This window comes from Antechinus flavipes, chromosome 4, assembly GCF_016432865.1.
Source record: "Antechinus flavipes isolate AdamAnt ecotype Samford, QLD, Australia chromosome 4, AdamAnt_v2, whole genome shotgun sequence".
Taxonomy (NCBI): Eukaryota; Metazoa; Chordata; class Mammalia; order Dasyuromorphia; family Dasyuridae; genus Antechinus; species Antechinus flavipes.
The window spans coordinates 134,869,004-134,882,495 of NC_067401.1; the positions used below are offsets into that span (position 1 = coordinate 134,869,004).

At 39.1% G+C, this 13,492-nt stretch overlaps 1 protein-coding gene across 1 annotated transcript in view; it reads left to right on the forward strand.

Moving 5' to 3' along the window:
• Nucleotides 1–13,492, forward strand: part of PLXDC1 (plexin domain containing 1) — a 106,021-nt gene that overhangs the window by 23,473 nt on the left and 69,056 nt on the right. The window contains exons 3-4 of the mRNA XM_051994642.1: nucleotides 10,315–10,458; nucleotides 13,267–13,336. Of these exons, the coding sequence (XP_051850602.1) occupies nucleotides 10,315–10,458; nucleotides 13,267–13,336 (214 nt within the window). The remainder of the gene's footprint in view (nucleotides 1–10,314; nucleotides 10,459–13,266; nucleotides 13,337–13,492) is intronic.

Here is a 13,492-nt window from a genome sequence, read left to right on the forward strand (position 1 = left end):
GGTCTTTGTTTTCTCTCCAGCTGCATAGCATAGAACTTTGTACACTATAGGTGCTTAAGTGAATATTCGAATGAGTGAAAACAATCTGATTTCCTGGTTTCAGTTAAAGTAGTGGGCAAAATGATTCCCATCAAGACAAGGGACATATTCTTCTTGGAGCAGGCTACTTAAAGATTGTTTAAAAAAAAAAAAAAAAAAAAAGGAAATTTCTGGGACTACTCCAGAAACAATTTAATGTGATAGCAAGAACACTGGCTTTATGGACAGAAGACTAAATTCCACTCTTAGCTCTGCTACTTATTATCTTTGTGATCTTGGACAGATGTCTTCATCTCCCTTGGTCTCAGTTTCTTCTTCTGTAAAACATGGGCATTTGGATTGGATGACCTCTAAGGAAGGTCATCCTATTTCCAACTCCAAATCTTATGATGCTAGCTCATCCCTCAAAATTGTCTATGATCTCTGAACCCCACTCCCTGTGTGTTAGAATCTTTTTCTTGTTGAAAGGCAGAGTATCTTTAGAATTCAAAGATATGTCATGTTTTGTGCTAGAATCACAGATTTTGTGTTAAAAGGGCACTTCAGGTTATCTGCTTATTTTACAGATGAGAAAATTAGGGCCAAGAATTTAAATGGCTTGACCAAGATTACACAGGTAGAATGAATGTCCTAGAGTTGGAATTTAAACCTCTGTCATCTAACTCCCAACCTAATATGCTTCCTCCATCTGGTGTAGGACTTGAGAGCTAGTAGTCATTTTCTCCCTCTCTCTGGTTACCTCTTGTCCTTAAACTTCCTAGTGCCCCATATACTCCCCCTTACACACACACACACACACACACACACACACACACACACACACACACATACATGAGAATCCTAATCAGCCCCAACAACACCCTTAGCTCCTTCTTTCCCAAAGATTAACCACAGTTTTGAATCATTCCTAGAACAGAATCTATTTCCCAGGGTTTTGTTCCCTCCTATCCACCCACCTACCCTTGACAACATCCCGAGTGGAAACCAGAAACTCCTGCCTTGACTCATGCTTTCCATGCTTTTTTTCAGCTGAGGCTAATCCTGATGACTCCAAACACATTTTGTGTGTGTGTGTGTGTGTGTGTGTGTGTGTGTGTGTGTGTGTGTGTGTGCCCATGTCCCTGCTGATATGGCAGGATATGTCTTAATAAGAGAGTTGACTTTATGCCAAATCAACTCTATTCCCAAAGATCTATTAAGCACTTACTATGTGCAGAACATTATTCTGAGTTCCAAAAACACAAAACAGAAATGAAAGAAAAGATTTTGCCTAAAGGAAGGGATGGGAGATACTCAAATAGACTTTAGTCTATCTTTGCTGGGGTAAAAGGAGAAAGGAGAAAGAAGAGGGAATCACTAAATCAAGAAAGAATCTTTTCTGTCCAGAGCAATTTTGGTGAGGATAGACAAAATTCAATTCAACTCAGATTTGGAGTGAAAGGATCTGGGTTTGAATGTTGACTTTGATATCCTTCTTCCTCTCCTCCTTCCTGCTCTCTCCCTCCCCTTTTTACTCTTTTCTTCTCTCTCTTCTCTTCATACTCTGTCCTCCTTCCAACCATTTCCTCCCACCTTCTCTCTTTTTCTTTTCTCTTCTCTTTTCTTCTCTTTCCCTTCTCTCTAATTCCCTCTGTCCCCCTTCTTGCCACATCTTTTCTATTTCTCTTCTCTTTCTCTGTCTTCCTCCTTCCCTCTTTCCTTCCTTCCTTCTTTCTCTCTCTTCCTCCATCTCTCTCTTTCTCCCTACCTCTCTGGATCCTTCCATCTCTATCTTCCTCCTCTCTCTCTCCCTTTCTTCTCTGCCTTTGTCTCCTCCCTCTGTGTCTCTTTCTCCTTCTCTCTTTCCCCATACACATTATCCCCTCTCATAGCTTTATTCATTTTGCTTCTCTGGGCTTCAGTCCCCTTTTCCATAAATTGAAGACATTGGATTATGTAAGTGGGGACCAGATAATGCAAAGGCTCAGAAATGGGAAACCAAAGTAGGTCAGTTTGTTTGGATCCGAGAGTGTATGAAAGAGAATAATGTATGAATCTGAAAAGCTAGGTTGGACCAGATTGCAAAAGGCTTTGGATTTAACATGAAGGAGTTTGAATTTTACCCAGAGGAAAGATGGAACCATGAAAGCTTCTTGAGCAAAGGGATTGATATGGTCAAATAATTCTTTAGGAATATTGGTTTGACAACTGTGTGGAGAATGAACAAGCAGGGAGGACAACTAGGAGATTATTCTAATAGTCCAGGTAAGAGGTAATTAATGACAGAATTATTGTTGGTCCTTCATTCTCAAAGAGGACCATGACATCAGAAAGGTGATGTGGCGATCAGAAAGGTGCCCATGGGCTCTGGGGGAGAGAAGAAGAAACATGGATGATGAATCAGTAAAGGAGACTGAGAAGTATCTAGACATACAAAAGAGCCAAAAGAAAATAGTATCACAAAACTCAAGAATGAGAGAATATCTAAAAGAAGCTCATCAACATGGTTATATTAAGGACCTGAGCTTAAGGATCTTAGGTCCAGGATCTCCCACTTCATCCAGGGTCATCTCCAGTCTTCCTAAAAGATCTATATCTTGCTACTGGATTCAGATGATCCTGGTGACTTTATATAGCCTTCCCTCATTTAAATCCAACTCACTTGCATGTGATAGCACCACCATGATCATGGAGGCTGAGTATGAGAAGAGAAAAGGGAAGAGAGGCAGGATAAGCACCTTTCTTCAACAAAAGGGATATGGGCATGGTATCTCCATGATTTAGAAAATCAGAATAAAATTTTTTAGCCTTCCCTTATTGCCAGAGAAGAAGTTTGAATTTTTTCTTTTTCTTTTATGAAATGTTTAACAGTAACTTATTGTATAATTCAGGTTGATATTATACAATAGTATAGATATATTTTATGCTTTTCTGAATTTATAGATTTTTCTGTGTTGTTTGCTATCCTTTTCATGTCATCTGTGTGTTCCATAAAACTCTCCAAAAATCTCATTTTATTTCTTATGTCAACCTGTGATATATTGAAACTATTATGGTGAAAGTTGCAATGTGGAAGGAATAACTGTGTAACAGTACAGAATCATTAAAATTTGGCTACTAATTGGAAATCTGGAGTTAGGGAGAGGAAACAGTTGAGGATGACTCCATGGCTGTGGGTGACTAGGAGAATTATCATTCTAACAGCAGAAAGAACAAAGAGAGGAAGAGATGGATTTGGGGAAAAGATAGTGAGTTCTATTTTGGAAGTATTGAGCTTGACATACCTACAGGACATCCATTTGGAAACAGGCATTTGGTGATGTAGGGCTGGAATTTAGGAGAGATTAGGATATATAGATCTGGGAACCATTTGCTCAGAAAGAATAGAATCTGTGAGATTTGGTGAGATCATCAAAAGATGGACTGCAGCTGAGTTAGATTAAAGACAATGGTGTGAAGTGGTGATCAGAATTGGATGAGGGTAATCCTGGAAGATTTTCCCGGGAGGAAATAGGGGGAGCTACGAGCTAGCTTTAGGAACCAAAAGGGTGAGACAGATTGGCAAAGGAGGGAAGGTGTCTTGGTTGGGCTTAGAAAGCTGGTAAAAACCAAAGCAGAACTGTAACTAGCAATTTTTAGATTAGAGAAAGGAACATAAAACTCTTTTCATGTCAAATGCCATGAAACAGTAACCTCAAATGTTTTGCTGAGGAGGCTTCTGGAGTGGGCAGGAAGGGGATGGGGTAGAGCAGATGAAGAAGAGCTCACAGCCCTCATAACTTTCCCTGTGAGCTACTTTGTTTTCCCAACTAGATGCTAAGCTCATTTGTTTCTATACTGCTAAAGGACTGAAGGCACCATTAATATTCCTTAAATTTTGGTCCTAAATTCTGGACAAAGCCTCAGCTGTCTCACTTTAGTTATGATTCTGGTCATGAATGACTGATTAGGTAGAGGCAGTCCATTCCTAGTAGCAGAGTCAGAGGGGAAAGGTGTAAAGTTTGAGGTGTCCTATGATCAGGCAATAGGTATAGTAGCAAAAATGCTGTACTTGGAATCAGAAACACTTGAATCCCACTTGAAGATCCTGAGTAACAAAAAAAGATCAAAGTATTTTAAATATTGCTTCCAGTGGGCTCAGGTCTCTACTATTTTTTCCTGCTTTAGAAAAGGGCAAATAGTGCTGGTTACTTCCTTAGACAGTGGGAGAGTGCCTCCCTAGAGCTAATTCACCTCCAGTACTTAGCACCATGTCTACCATATAGTGTTTTTCTTTTCCTTCCCTCCTTTCTTCCTTCCTTCCTCCCTTCCTTCCTTCCTTTCTTCCTTCCTTCCTTCCTTTCTTCCTTCCTTCCTTTCTTCCTTCTCTCCCTCCTTCCTTTCTTCCTTCCTTCCTTCCTTTTCTTTCTCTTTTCTTCCTCCCTCCCTTAATTTCTTTTTTCCTTACTTCATTTATTTCTTCCTTTTCTTTCTTTCTTTCCTTTCTTCTCTTCCTCCCTTTCTCTCCTTCCCTTGATTTCTCTCTTCCTTCCTTCTTTTTCCTTCCTTCCTCCCTCCCTCCTTTCTTCCTTCCCTCCCTCCGTCCCTCCCTCCCTCCCTTCCTTCCTTCCTCCCTTCCTTCCTTCCTTCCTTCCTTCCTTCCTTCCTTCCTTCCTTCCTTCCTTCCTTCCTTCCTTCCTTCCTTTCTTCCTTCCTTCCTTCCCTCCAAAGGGTACAAAAGTCTGGCTCCTTTCTGGCTGATAGAGAGGGGCAAAGAAAGGATTCTTTTCTTCCAGAAACTTATTCTTGCTGCCATGGCTAGGGAAGACCCAGCCTTCCATAGGGATCTAACAAGGTTGGAATTACACTGATGAAAGTTGGCAGTGAGAACATTACCTCTCTGGGGAGAGGCTTGCCCAGGTTCAACTTTCTTGCCTTGCTGGCCCAGCAACAGCCATCTCCTGGCAGTCTGATTAATGACCCATATTGGAAAGTTTGTCTTAAACACCCCATTCATCAGTTATGAGGCTACTTTCTTTCTGCTTCCTGCATCCATGTAAATCTGGTCCCTCTCATCTGCACACAGTTCATGTTGTTGTCCAACTTAATCTTCCCATGCTCTCCTTCCTCATGGGCTTCCATTCCTTTTAGCTCACTTGTATCTTCTCACCTTTTGATCTGGTTTTGAAATTGTTGTCTTCCCAGAAGACTTCTCAGATTAACCCCAATCTTTTTTGCTTATTCCTTTCTTCTTCATTCCTTTGGCATTGGTGCCTGCAGTCTGTACTCAGTGTTCCTTGGTCTGAATGACTTTAAATTTGTGTCTAGAGCATGTGTTAATCTCCTCCTTAGACAAGGAGATCCCCAAAGATAAGCAAATACTGTCTCTCCTCAGACCCTGGGTGGTTTCCCTTAGGTCAGGGGCTATATTTCCTCTGTCAAACTGGAAACTTCTTCCTTAGAACAAGAAGTCTAAGAAGTCAAAGACTATGTTGCTTTCTCTGGAATTCCAGCTCCTATAGAAAGTGCTCAGGATGGGATACTGGAGGCTGGATAAGGAATATGTGTCTATACTTTTCGAGAATGCCAGAACTAGAAAGAAACTTAGTGGTCAATTGGTCCAACCTATTAATCTTCCAAAGGGGGAGCCTAACGCCAAGACAGAAGTGACTTGTTCAAGATCCTATAGCAAATTAGCAGCAGAGTTGAGGCAATAGCTCAGCTCTTCTGTATTGCAGTTCAGAAGTCCTTACAAAAGTCTTTCTATATTTCCTCTACCTAACACTCAGTGGCAGAATTATGCTGACGCCAAGAAATGACTTAGACCCAGGACAAATTCCCCTTGCCCCAGAAAATGATTGGGTTGAATTTTCAGATCAGATGCGAAGTATTATAAAACTTAACAACGCAAGATCTGCCCTATGACGTCTGGCTTCAGTAATGGTAAGGGGTTATTGGAAGGAGGTGAAGAGAGAGTTTGAGATTCACTGAGTATGGTGAATGGTGTACTAAGTACTACAGTATGGTGTATTAAGCATCCAAATTTGGGAGAAACCTGCCTATTTGTTCTTCTCCATCAAGAGAAGGGGAAGAGACTTTCTTACAAAGACCTGAAATCCTAGTAACCTGGTATCCTGGGATACCAGCATGCTATGGGTATATGGTAGGAAGTTAGTATGATTCCTCACTGGGCCAAATCAAATAAGAGGAAATATATGGTCTTATAATAGGATTCAAAGAATCCTAAATCTAAAATGGGTGAACTCAGTTAATAAGAAAGCAAAAAGATCCCGCTTTCAAGAAGTTCTCAGTCTAACATATGGGAAAGACTATTTACTAACAAGCTACAGGCAAGATAAATTGGAAATGTAGCTACATTGTAGTTCCTGAAAACCATCTAAAATGTTAGTGGATTGAGTGAGGAGTGTTATGGCAGCCAAGAATGTGAATATGATATTAGATTGCAGGAACAAAGAAATATTATTCAGGAATCCAATCCTGGTCTCTCTTGACCTCCAGTCTCATATCACCATTTTTCCTATTGGCTATTTTCAATTGGATGCCCAGTAGGCATCTCAAATTCAACGTGTTAAAACAGACTTCACTTTATTTTGTTTCAAACCAATTGCTCTTCTTAACTTTCCTTTTTTTGGGAGGGAGGCAATTGATGTTAATGACTTGCTAAGATCACACAGCTAGTATGTATCTAAGGGTGGATTGAACTCAAGTCCTCCAGACCCCCTCTTCTTACTTTCCTATTTCTCTTGTATCAGTATCCTTTCAGTCACTTAGAGTTATTTCTTGTTCTTCACTTGCCCTTACTTATCATGTCCAACGTACCTCAATAAAATTCCTCCAATCTGTCCTCTTTGTCTCCTTATATAGCCATTATTCTAGTTCAAATCCTTATCATTTCTCTCCTATGCTATTGCAGGAGACTCCTAATAGCTCTGTGTTCTGCATTAAGTCTCTTCTCTCTCAAGCCTATTCTCCATATAACTGCCAATGTAATATTTTTAAAACATGGGTCTTAAACTGGGAAAACAATTTCACAGGTAAAGGTTCTGATAAAGGCCTCATTTCTAAAATATATAGAGAATTGACTCTAATGTATAAGAAATCAAGCCATTCTCCAATTGATAAGTGGTCAAAGGATATGAACAGACAATTTTCAGATGATGAAATTGAAACTATTTCCATTCACTATTCCAAAATCACTATTGATCAGAGAAATGCAAATTAAGACAATTCTGAGATACCACTACACACCTGTCAGATTGACTAAGATGACAGGAAAAAATAATGATGAATGTTGGAGGAGATGCGGGAAAACTGGGACACTGGTGCATTGTTGGTGGAATTGTGAACACATCCAGCCATTCTGGAGAGCAATCTGGAATTATGCCCCAAAAGTTATCAAACTGTGCATGCCCTTTGATCCAGCAGTGTTTCTACTGGGCTTATACCCCAAAGAGATACTAAAGAAGGGAAAGGGACCCGTATGTGCCAAAATGTTTGTGGCATCCCTGTTTGTAGTGGCTAGAAGCTGGAAAATGAATGGATGCCCATCAATTGGAGAATGGCTGGGTAAATTGTGGCATATGAATGTCACGGAATATTATTGTTCTGTAAGAAATGACCAGCAGGATGAATACAGAGAGGCTTGGAGAGACTTACATGAACTGAGGTTAAGTGAAGTGAGCAGAACCAGGAGATCATTATATACCTCAACAACGATACTGTTTGAGGATGTATTCTGATGGAAGGGGATCTCTTCGATAAAGAGAAGATCTAACTCAGTTTCAATTGATTAATGATGGATAGAAGCAGCTACACTCAAAGAAAGAACACTGGGAAATGAATGTAAACTGTTTGCATTTTGGTTTTTCTTCCCGGGTTATTTATATCTTCTGAATCCAATTCTTCCTGTGCAATGAGAACTGTTTGGTTCTGCACACATATATTGTACCTAGGATATACTGTAACCTATTTAATATGTATAGGACTGCTTGCCATCTGGGGGAGGGGAGAGAGGGAGAGAGGGGAAAAGTCGGAAGAGAATTGAGTGCAAGGGATAATGTTGTAAAAAATTACCCAGGCATGGGTTCTGTCAATAAAAAGTTATAATTATTTTTAAAAATAAATAAAATAAATAAATAAAGCATGGATCTTACCAAGTTAGTCCCCTTTACCATTAATTTCAATGGTTCTCTATTGCCTTGAGGAATCCCATACAATCTCCTCTATTTGTTACCTTGTTCCTGTTTACCTCCATACCTCCTCCTATTATAATTCCCAGCTTCCACCAAATCCCAGGATACTAGGTGGTACAGTGGATAGAGTGCTGAGCCTGGAATCAGGAAAACCTAATCCAAAAGAGGGAGCAGCTAAGTGGCTCCATAGTGCACAAGTGCTGGTCAAGGAGTTAGGGAGACTTATCTTTTAAAATTCAAATATTAAGCTGTGTGACTTCACATCTGTATGCCTCAGATTCCTCATCTATAAAATGAACTGGAGAAGAAATAGCAAAACACTCTAGTATCTTTGCCAAGAAAACTCCACAAAGAGTCAGACACAAATAAACTTAAGTTTATTATAAACTCAGCTTAAGTGCCTTTTCTTGATGTCTTTGCTATTTCTCCCTTCCCCTACATGCTAGTACCTTCTCTGAAATTGCTTTGTATTTGTGATGAGGTTAATGGCAGTCAGAAAGTTGTTAAAATCCCTTTTTGGTCGGTGCAGATTTTTTCATGAAAGAATTCATGAAACCCTGAATTATTAATTGGCAAAAATGAAAGTTTATTGTTGGATAGAAATCAGTTTGCTAAGAGACAAACTCCTATTAGGGAAATAGAGTCTGGCACTGAGAAGAAAATGTCTTCTCAGCGGTTAGGGTCCTGGCAAGTTGCTTGGGCATTCTGCAAAGAGTAAGTTTAGAAACTGCCCTTTAAAAAGAGTCTTGAGGCTTCAGGAAGTCAAAGTTCCCAGGCTTGGATGCTTATCAGTATCCAGCCCAGATCTCCTATTGGAATTAACAACTCTTCAAAGGGAAGCTTTTTGACTAGGATTTCTAATTGAATCAAAGGCTCTGGCATCCTGGAAAGGATAACTTATCTGGGGGGAGGGGGAGAGATATGCCTTCCCCAGGAGGGGCTGAGACTCCAAAAGGGATCACAGATCAAAAGGGAACACAATTTCAGAGTGATAATCTTAAAGATAACATGGTTTCAGTAAAGGGAACAGTTTCCTTCCCCCTTCATTTGGAGAGAGCTGTATATACTTATTCAGTGTCCCCAAAGTCCTATCCCTCCTCTTTTGGAACTTTTGAGGCAATCTGTGTCTATACGTGTTATCTTTCCCAATGGGACTTAAGTTTTTAGAGTTCAGATTGTCTCATTTTTGCTTTTGTGTTCCCAATACATAATATAGAACCTGACACATAGTTGGTATTTGATATACTCTTGCTGATTGGTTGAATAAAGAGTTTATTAAGAAGAATCCAATTAGACTCGGCCATAGATAGGCCACATTTGGAGTATTGTGTTTTGCTTTGGGTGTCACATTCTAGGAAGGAGAAAAGAAAGAGGAAGAGGGAAAGAGGAGGGATAAAGAAAGAGAGGGGAAGTGAGAGGGAGGGAGTAAAGAAGGAAGAAAAGGAAGGAAGGAGGATTAGAGGAAGGGAAGGAAGACATGAAGGAAGAAAGTAAGAAAGAAATAAAAGAAGGAAGGAGGCCAGAAAAAGAGGGAGAGAGATAAGGAAGGAAGGAGGAAGTGAAGGAGACAGGGAGGTAAGAAAGGAAGAAAGAAAGAAAAGAGGGAGGAACGGAAGGAAGGGAGAGAGAGAGGGAGGAAAGAAAAGGAGGTAGGAAGAGAAGAAAAGAAGGGAAGGAAGGAAGGAACAGAGGGAGGGAAAAAAAGATTTGAGAAGGCACTAAAGTGTATAAGTTTATGTTTATCTCAGAAATCTTGAATGGGACATGTCTTTTACCCTATTGTTTGGGGATCACTTCTTATTGTTACTTGCTCCTCATTAACACCTGTGCTGCTGTTCTCTCATTCTCAACTTTCTTAACTTAATGATCATAGAATCATAGATTTAAAACTGGAAGGAATCTTAAAAGTCATCTATTCCAAACTCCTCATTTTACATATGACTATTTGTAAATATATGAGCCCCAAAGGGCTTTAATGAAACCCTTTGTGACTTGCTTAAGGTCACATAGGTTATAAATTGGCAAAAAAACAGTACTGGAAACTTGGTTCTTTGATTGTAAATCCAGAATGCTTTTGTCCTGCTGTCTCTTGGATTGTTGACAGGAAGACAACCACAGCTACTACATTTCTCGAATGTATGGGCCCAGCGAGCCTCGGACGCGAGAGTTGTGGGTAGATGTGATGGAAGCCAACAGAAGTCAAGTCACAGTCCATGGTATTCTTTCCAATACCCACCGGCAAGCTTCGGTGAGTGCCCCTGAGGCATCTTCTTTTTTCCTAAACTTCACCCTTACACTAGGGGCATATCACCTTTCCTCCCCTCTTTTCTGATCCCCCTTCCTCAGGCCATAGGATTTAAAACCATAAAACACAGGAGAGTACACTTAGAAAGATTTTTAGAGGTGACCTAGTCCAACCCTCTCATTTTATACCAGAGACCCCAAAAAAGGAATGAGTTGCCTCAAGGTCCTGTAATTAGAAATATAATTAGGATTGCCATTCCAATAGATCTATAGTGTCTAGGTGACACAGTGCAAAGAGTTTCAGACCTGAAATTAGGAAAACTCATCTTCCTGAGTTCAAAACCAGCCTTACACACTTTTTAGTTGTGTGACCCTGGGCAAGTCACTTAATCTTGTTTGCCTCAGTTTCCCTATCTGTAAAATCAGCTGGAGAAGGAAAAGGCAAAACCATTCCTGTATCTTTGACAAGAAAACACCAAATAAGATCACGAAAAGGCAGACATAACTGAACAAAAACAACAATAATAGATCTAGACCACCTTAAGCAATTCCCAGACTGCAGCACATGCCACCTCCTACTCTTGGCTTTATGATAATTCAGACAACTATCTCTGTAATCAAAGCTCAAAATAATTGTAAATTATAGTCCCAAAATTTTTTACCTTAAATAGTAAAATTTCACTAGTCACAAGTTAGGGTTTAAATATGTTTCCTGATGTTTCTTTAACAGTTAATGCTTCATTTATCCTCTACATATAAATTAAAATTACCCATGTTTTAGAGCTTTTAACATACAGTAAATATCTGATAATTGACTCATCCTTAATATGCTAAAACTACATCTTCATGCCACCTTATGCAGTTTGATAAAAGTCAAAAATTTCAAATGAAAATTCGCTGCTAAACTTATCATTATCTGCTTTATAAAATATACTTTGTTAAATATTTAAGTTTACAAATATCTAATTTTTTTGTATCACTTTCTCGTAAAAGCCCAATTCATACTCTTAACAGCATCCAGATCAAAAGGAAAGTTGTTTTGTCTAATAGCAGTTCTATTATAGGTTCTCTCAAATTTTAAAATATAAGAAATTTTAGAAATATAATAATAACACCAAAAAATCATTTACTTAAAATATAAAACAAAACTTCAGGTGATCTTAATTGCATTTCCAAATTATCGCATTTAAATATCATAATATCTTTGGCATTTTAAACCCATTTTAGAGTTCTCAGGCATGGAATAATTACATTCAATTAAAGAACTAATACTAATATATTACTTTTTTTAGTTTTTACTATTGTTAGTATCAATACTAATTAGTATTAGCTTAGCATATGCCAATCACTGTTAAGCACTTTACAATCATTATATTATTTTGATACAAACAACAACTCTGGGAGGTGGGTGCCAGTATTATTTTTTGCTTTACAAATCAGGAAATTGGGGCCAACAGAGATAAGATAATTTGCTTAAGGTCATAAAGCTAATGTCTTGGGGAGTCAGAAGGGAAGTGAGAAAAAGAGAAAAGAAAATTTGGATTTCAAAATCTTACAAAAATGAACGTTGAAAGCTTTTTACATATAATTGGAAAAATAAAATACTATTGAATAAAAAAAATCTAATAAATTTCTGCCACCAGAATGTAATTCAAATTTCCTTGAATTTTTCCACATATGTAAACAGGCCTAGTTTATTGAACAACTTGTTTGAATAATATACATATTCAGTTTTATAATATAGTAATGGAATTGCCCAATTTCTTATCCTCTTCTGAACTTCTTTGTTTCCTTCCATATGACTTTTAAAAGATGAAACCCATTTTTCAATCCCCAGTGGCTGAGCAGTATATAATAATACTGATCATTATAATGACCAATATAATGGCCTTGCAGATGGGGGAGATCCAGGCAACACTATAATCTCTGTAACTGTGGGCAAGTTACTGAATCTCACTGAAACTCATGTTCCTCATTTGTAAAAATGGAAATCATAGGATCATAGCCTAAAGAATTGGAAAAGATCAAAGAGGCTCTTTAGTTTAATCCCCTTATTTTACTTTTGAGGAAACCAAAGCACACGGAAATTAAGTTACTTGACCAATGTGTCATACAGGTAATATATCAGTGGTAGAATTTAATCCCAGATTCTCTAATTTTACAGCTATACTTTCTTTTCTCCCAAGTATATTGTCTCCCAAGTATGGAGGGTTTCAAAGAAAATAAAGAAAATTCAAAGGAATAAAGAATAAAACTAAAACACTGTGCCAACTTTATTCTGTAAACATGATGGTGACAACAGGGCTTTACAAAGCACTTTCCTCATAACAACCACAATTTCACTCCTTAATTCAGCTCAGTTGCACAGGCACTGTTATCCTCATTTTACAGACTGAAAATGAAAAATGGTAAAGTGGCTTAGCCAAGGTCACCTAGCAAGTTTAGAAGCAACATCTGAGTACCTTGCTCGGGGATTTGACAATTAGTCAGTGAATCCTGTTTATCTTTCTTTACCACTGGGTAGTAGAGAGAACAGTGTTTCCACCAGCATATTAGGGAGCTAGGATAGACTCTGGTGCTATTTGGTCTGTCACAGAGGGACAATAATGGCTTGAATATTCCTCCCTTATCCCTGCCAATGGCCAGGCAACACAGGGATGCTCCTGCCCAACTATTGAGAGGCTGCAGTCCCTGCCTCTGAAGGTTAGATGGGATTTGGGGCAGTTGGAACCTTTTGGTCTTTTTCTTTGTTCAGAGTATCCATGCTGGTTTTCTCTCTGTGTTTCTCTCCCCCATCCCCCATTCTCCACAGAGAGTGGTCCTGTCCTTTGATTTCCCATTCTATGGCCATCATCTGCGGCAGATCACCATAGCAACCGGAGGTAAGGCTGTGACTGGGAGCAGCCAGGAGATGGTGGGCTATGGGGACTGGGGTTCTTTAGCCTATCCCTAGGGACTTTCCCTGAAGAGGCACTATAATAGGTCTTCAGAGGAGGGGAGGGTGCAAGCTTGGTTCCTTCAGTGACATGATTCTCCAA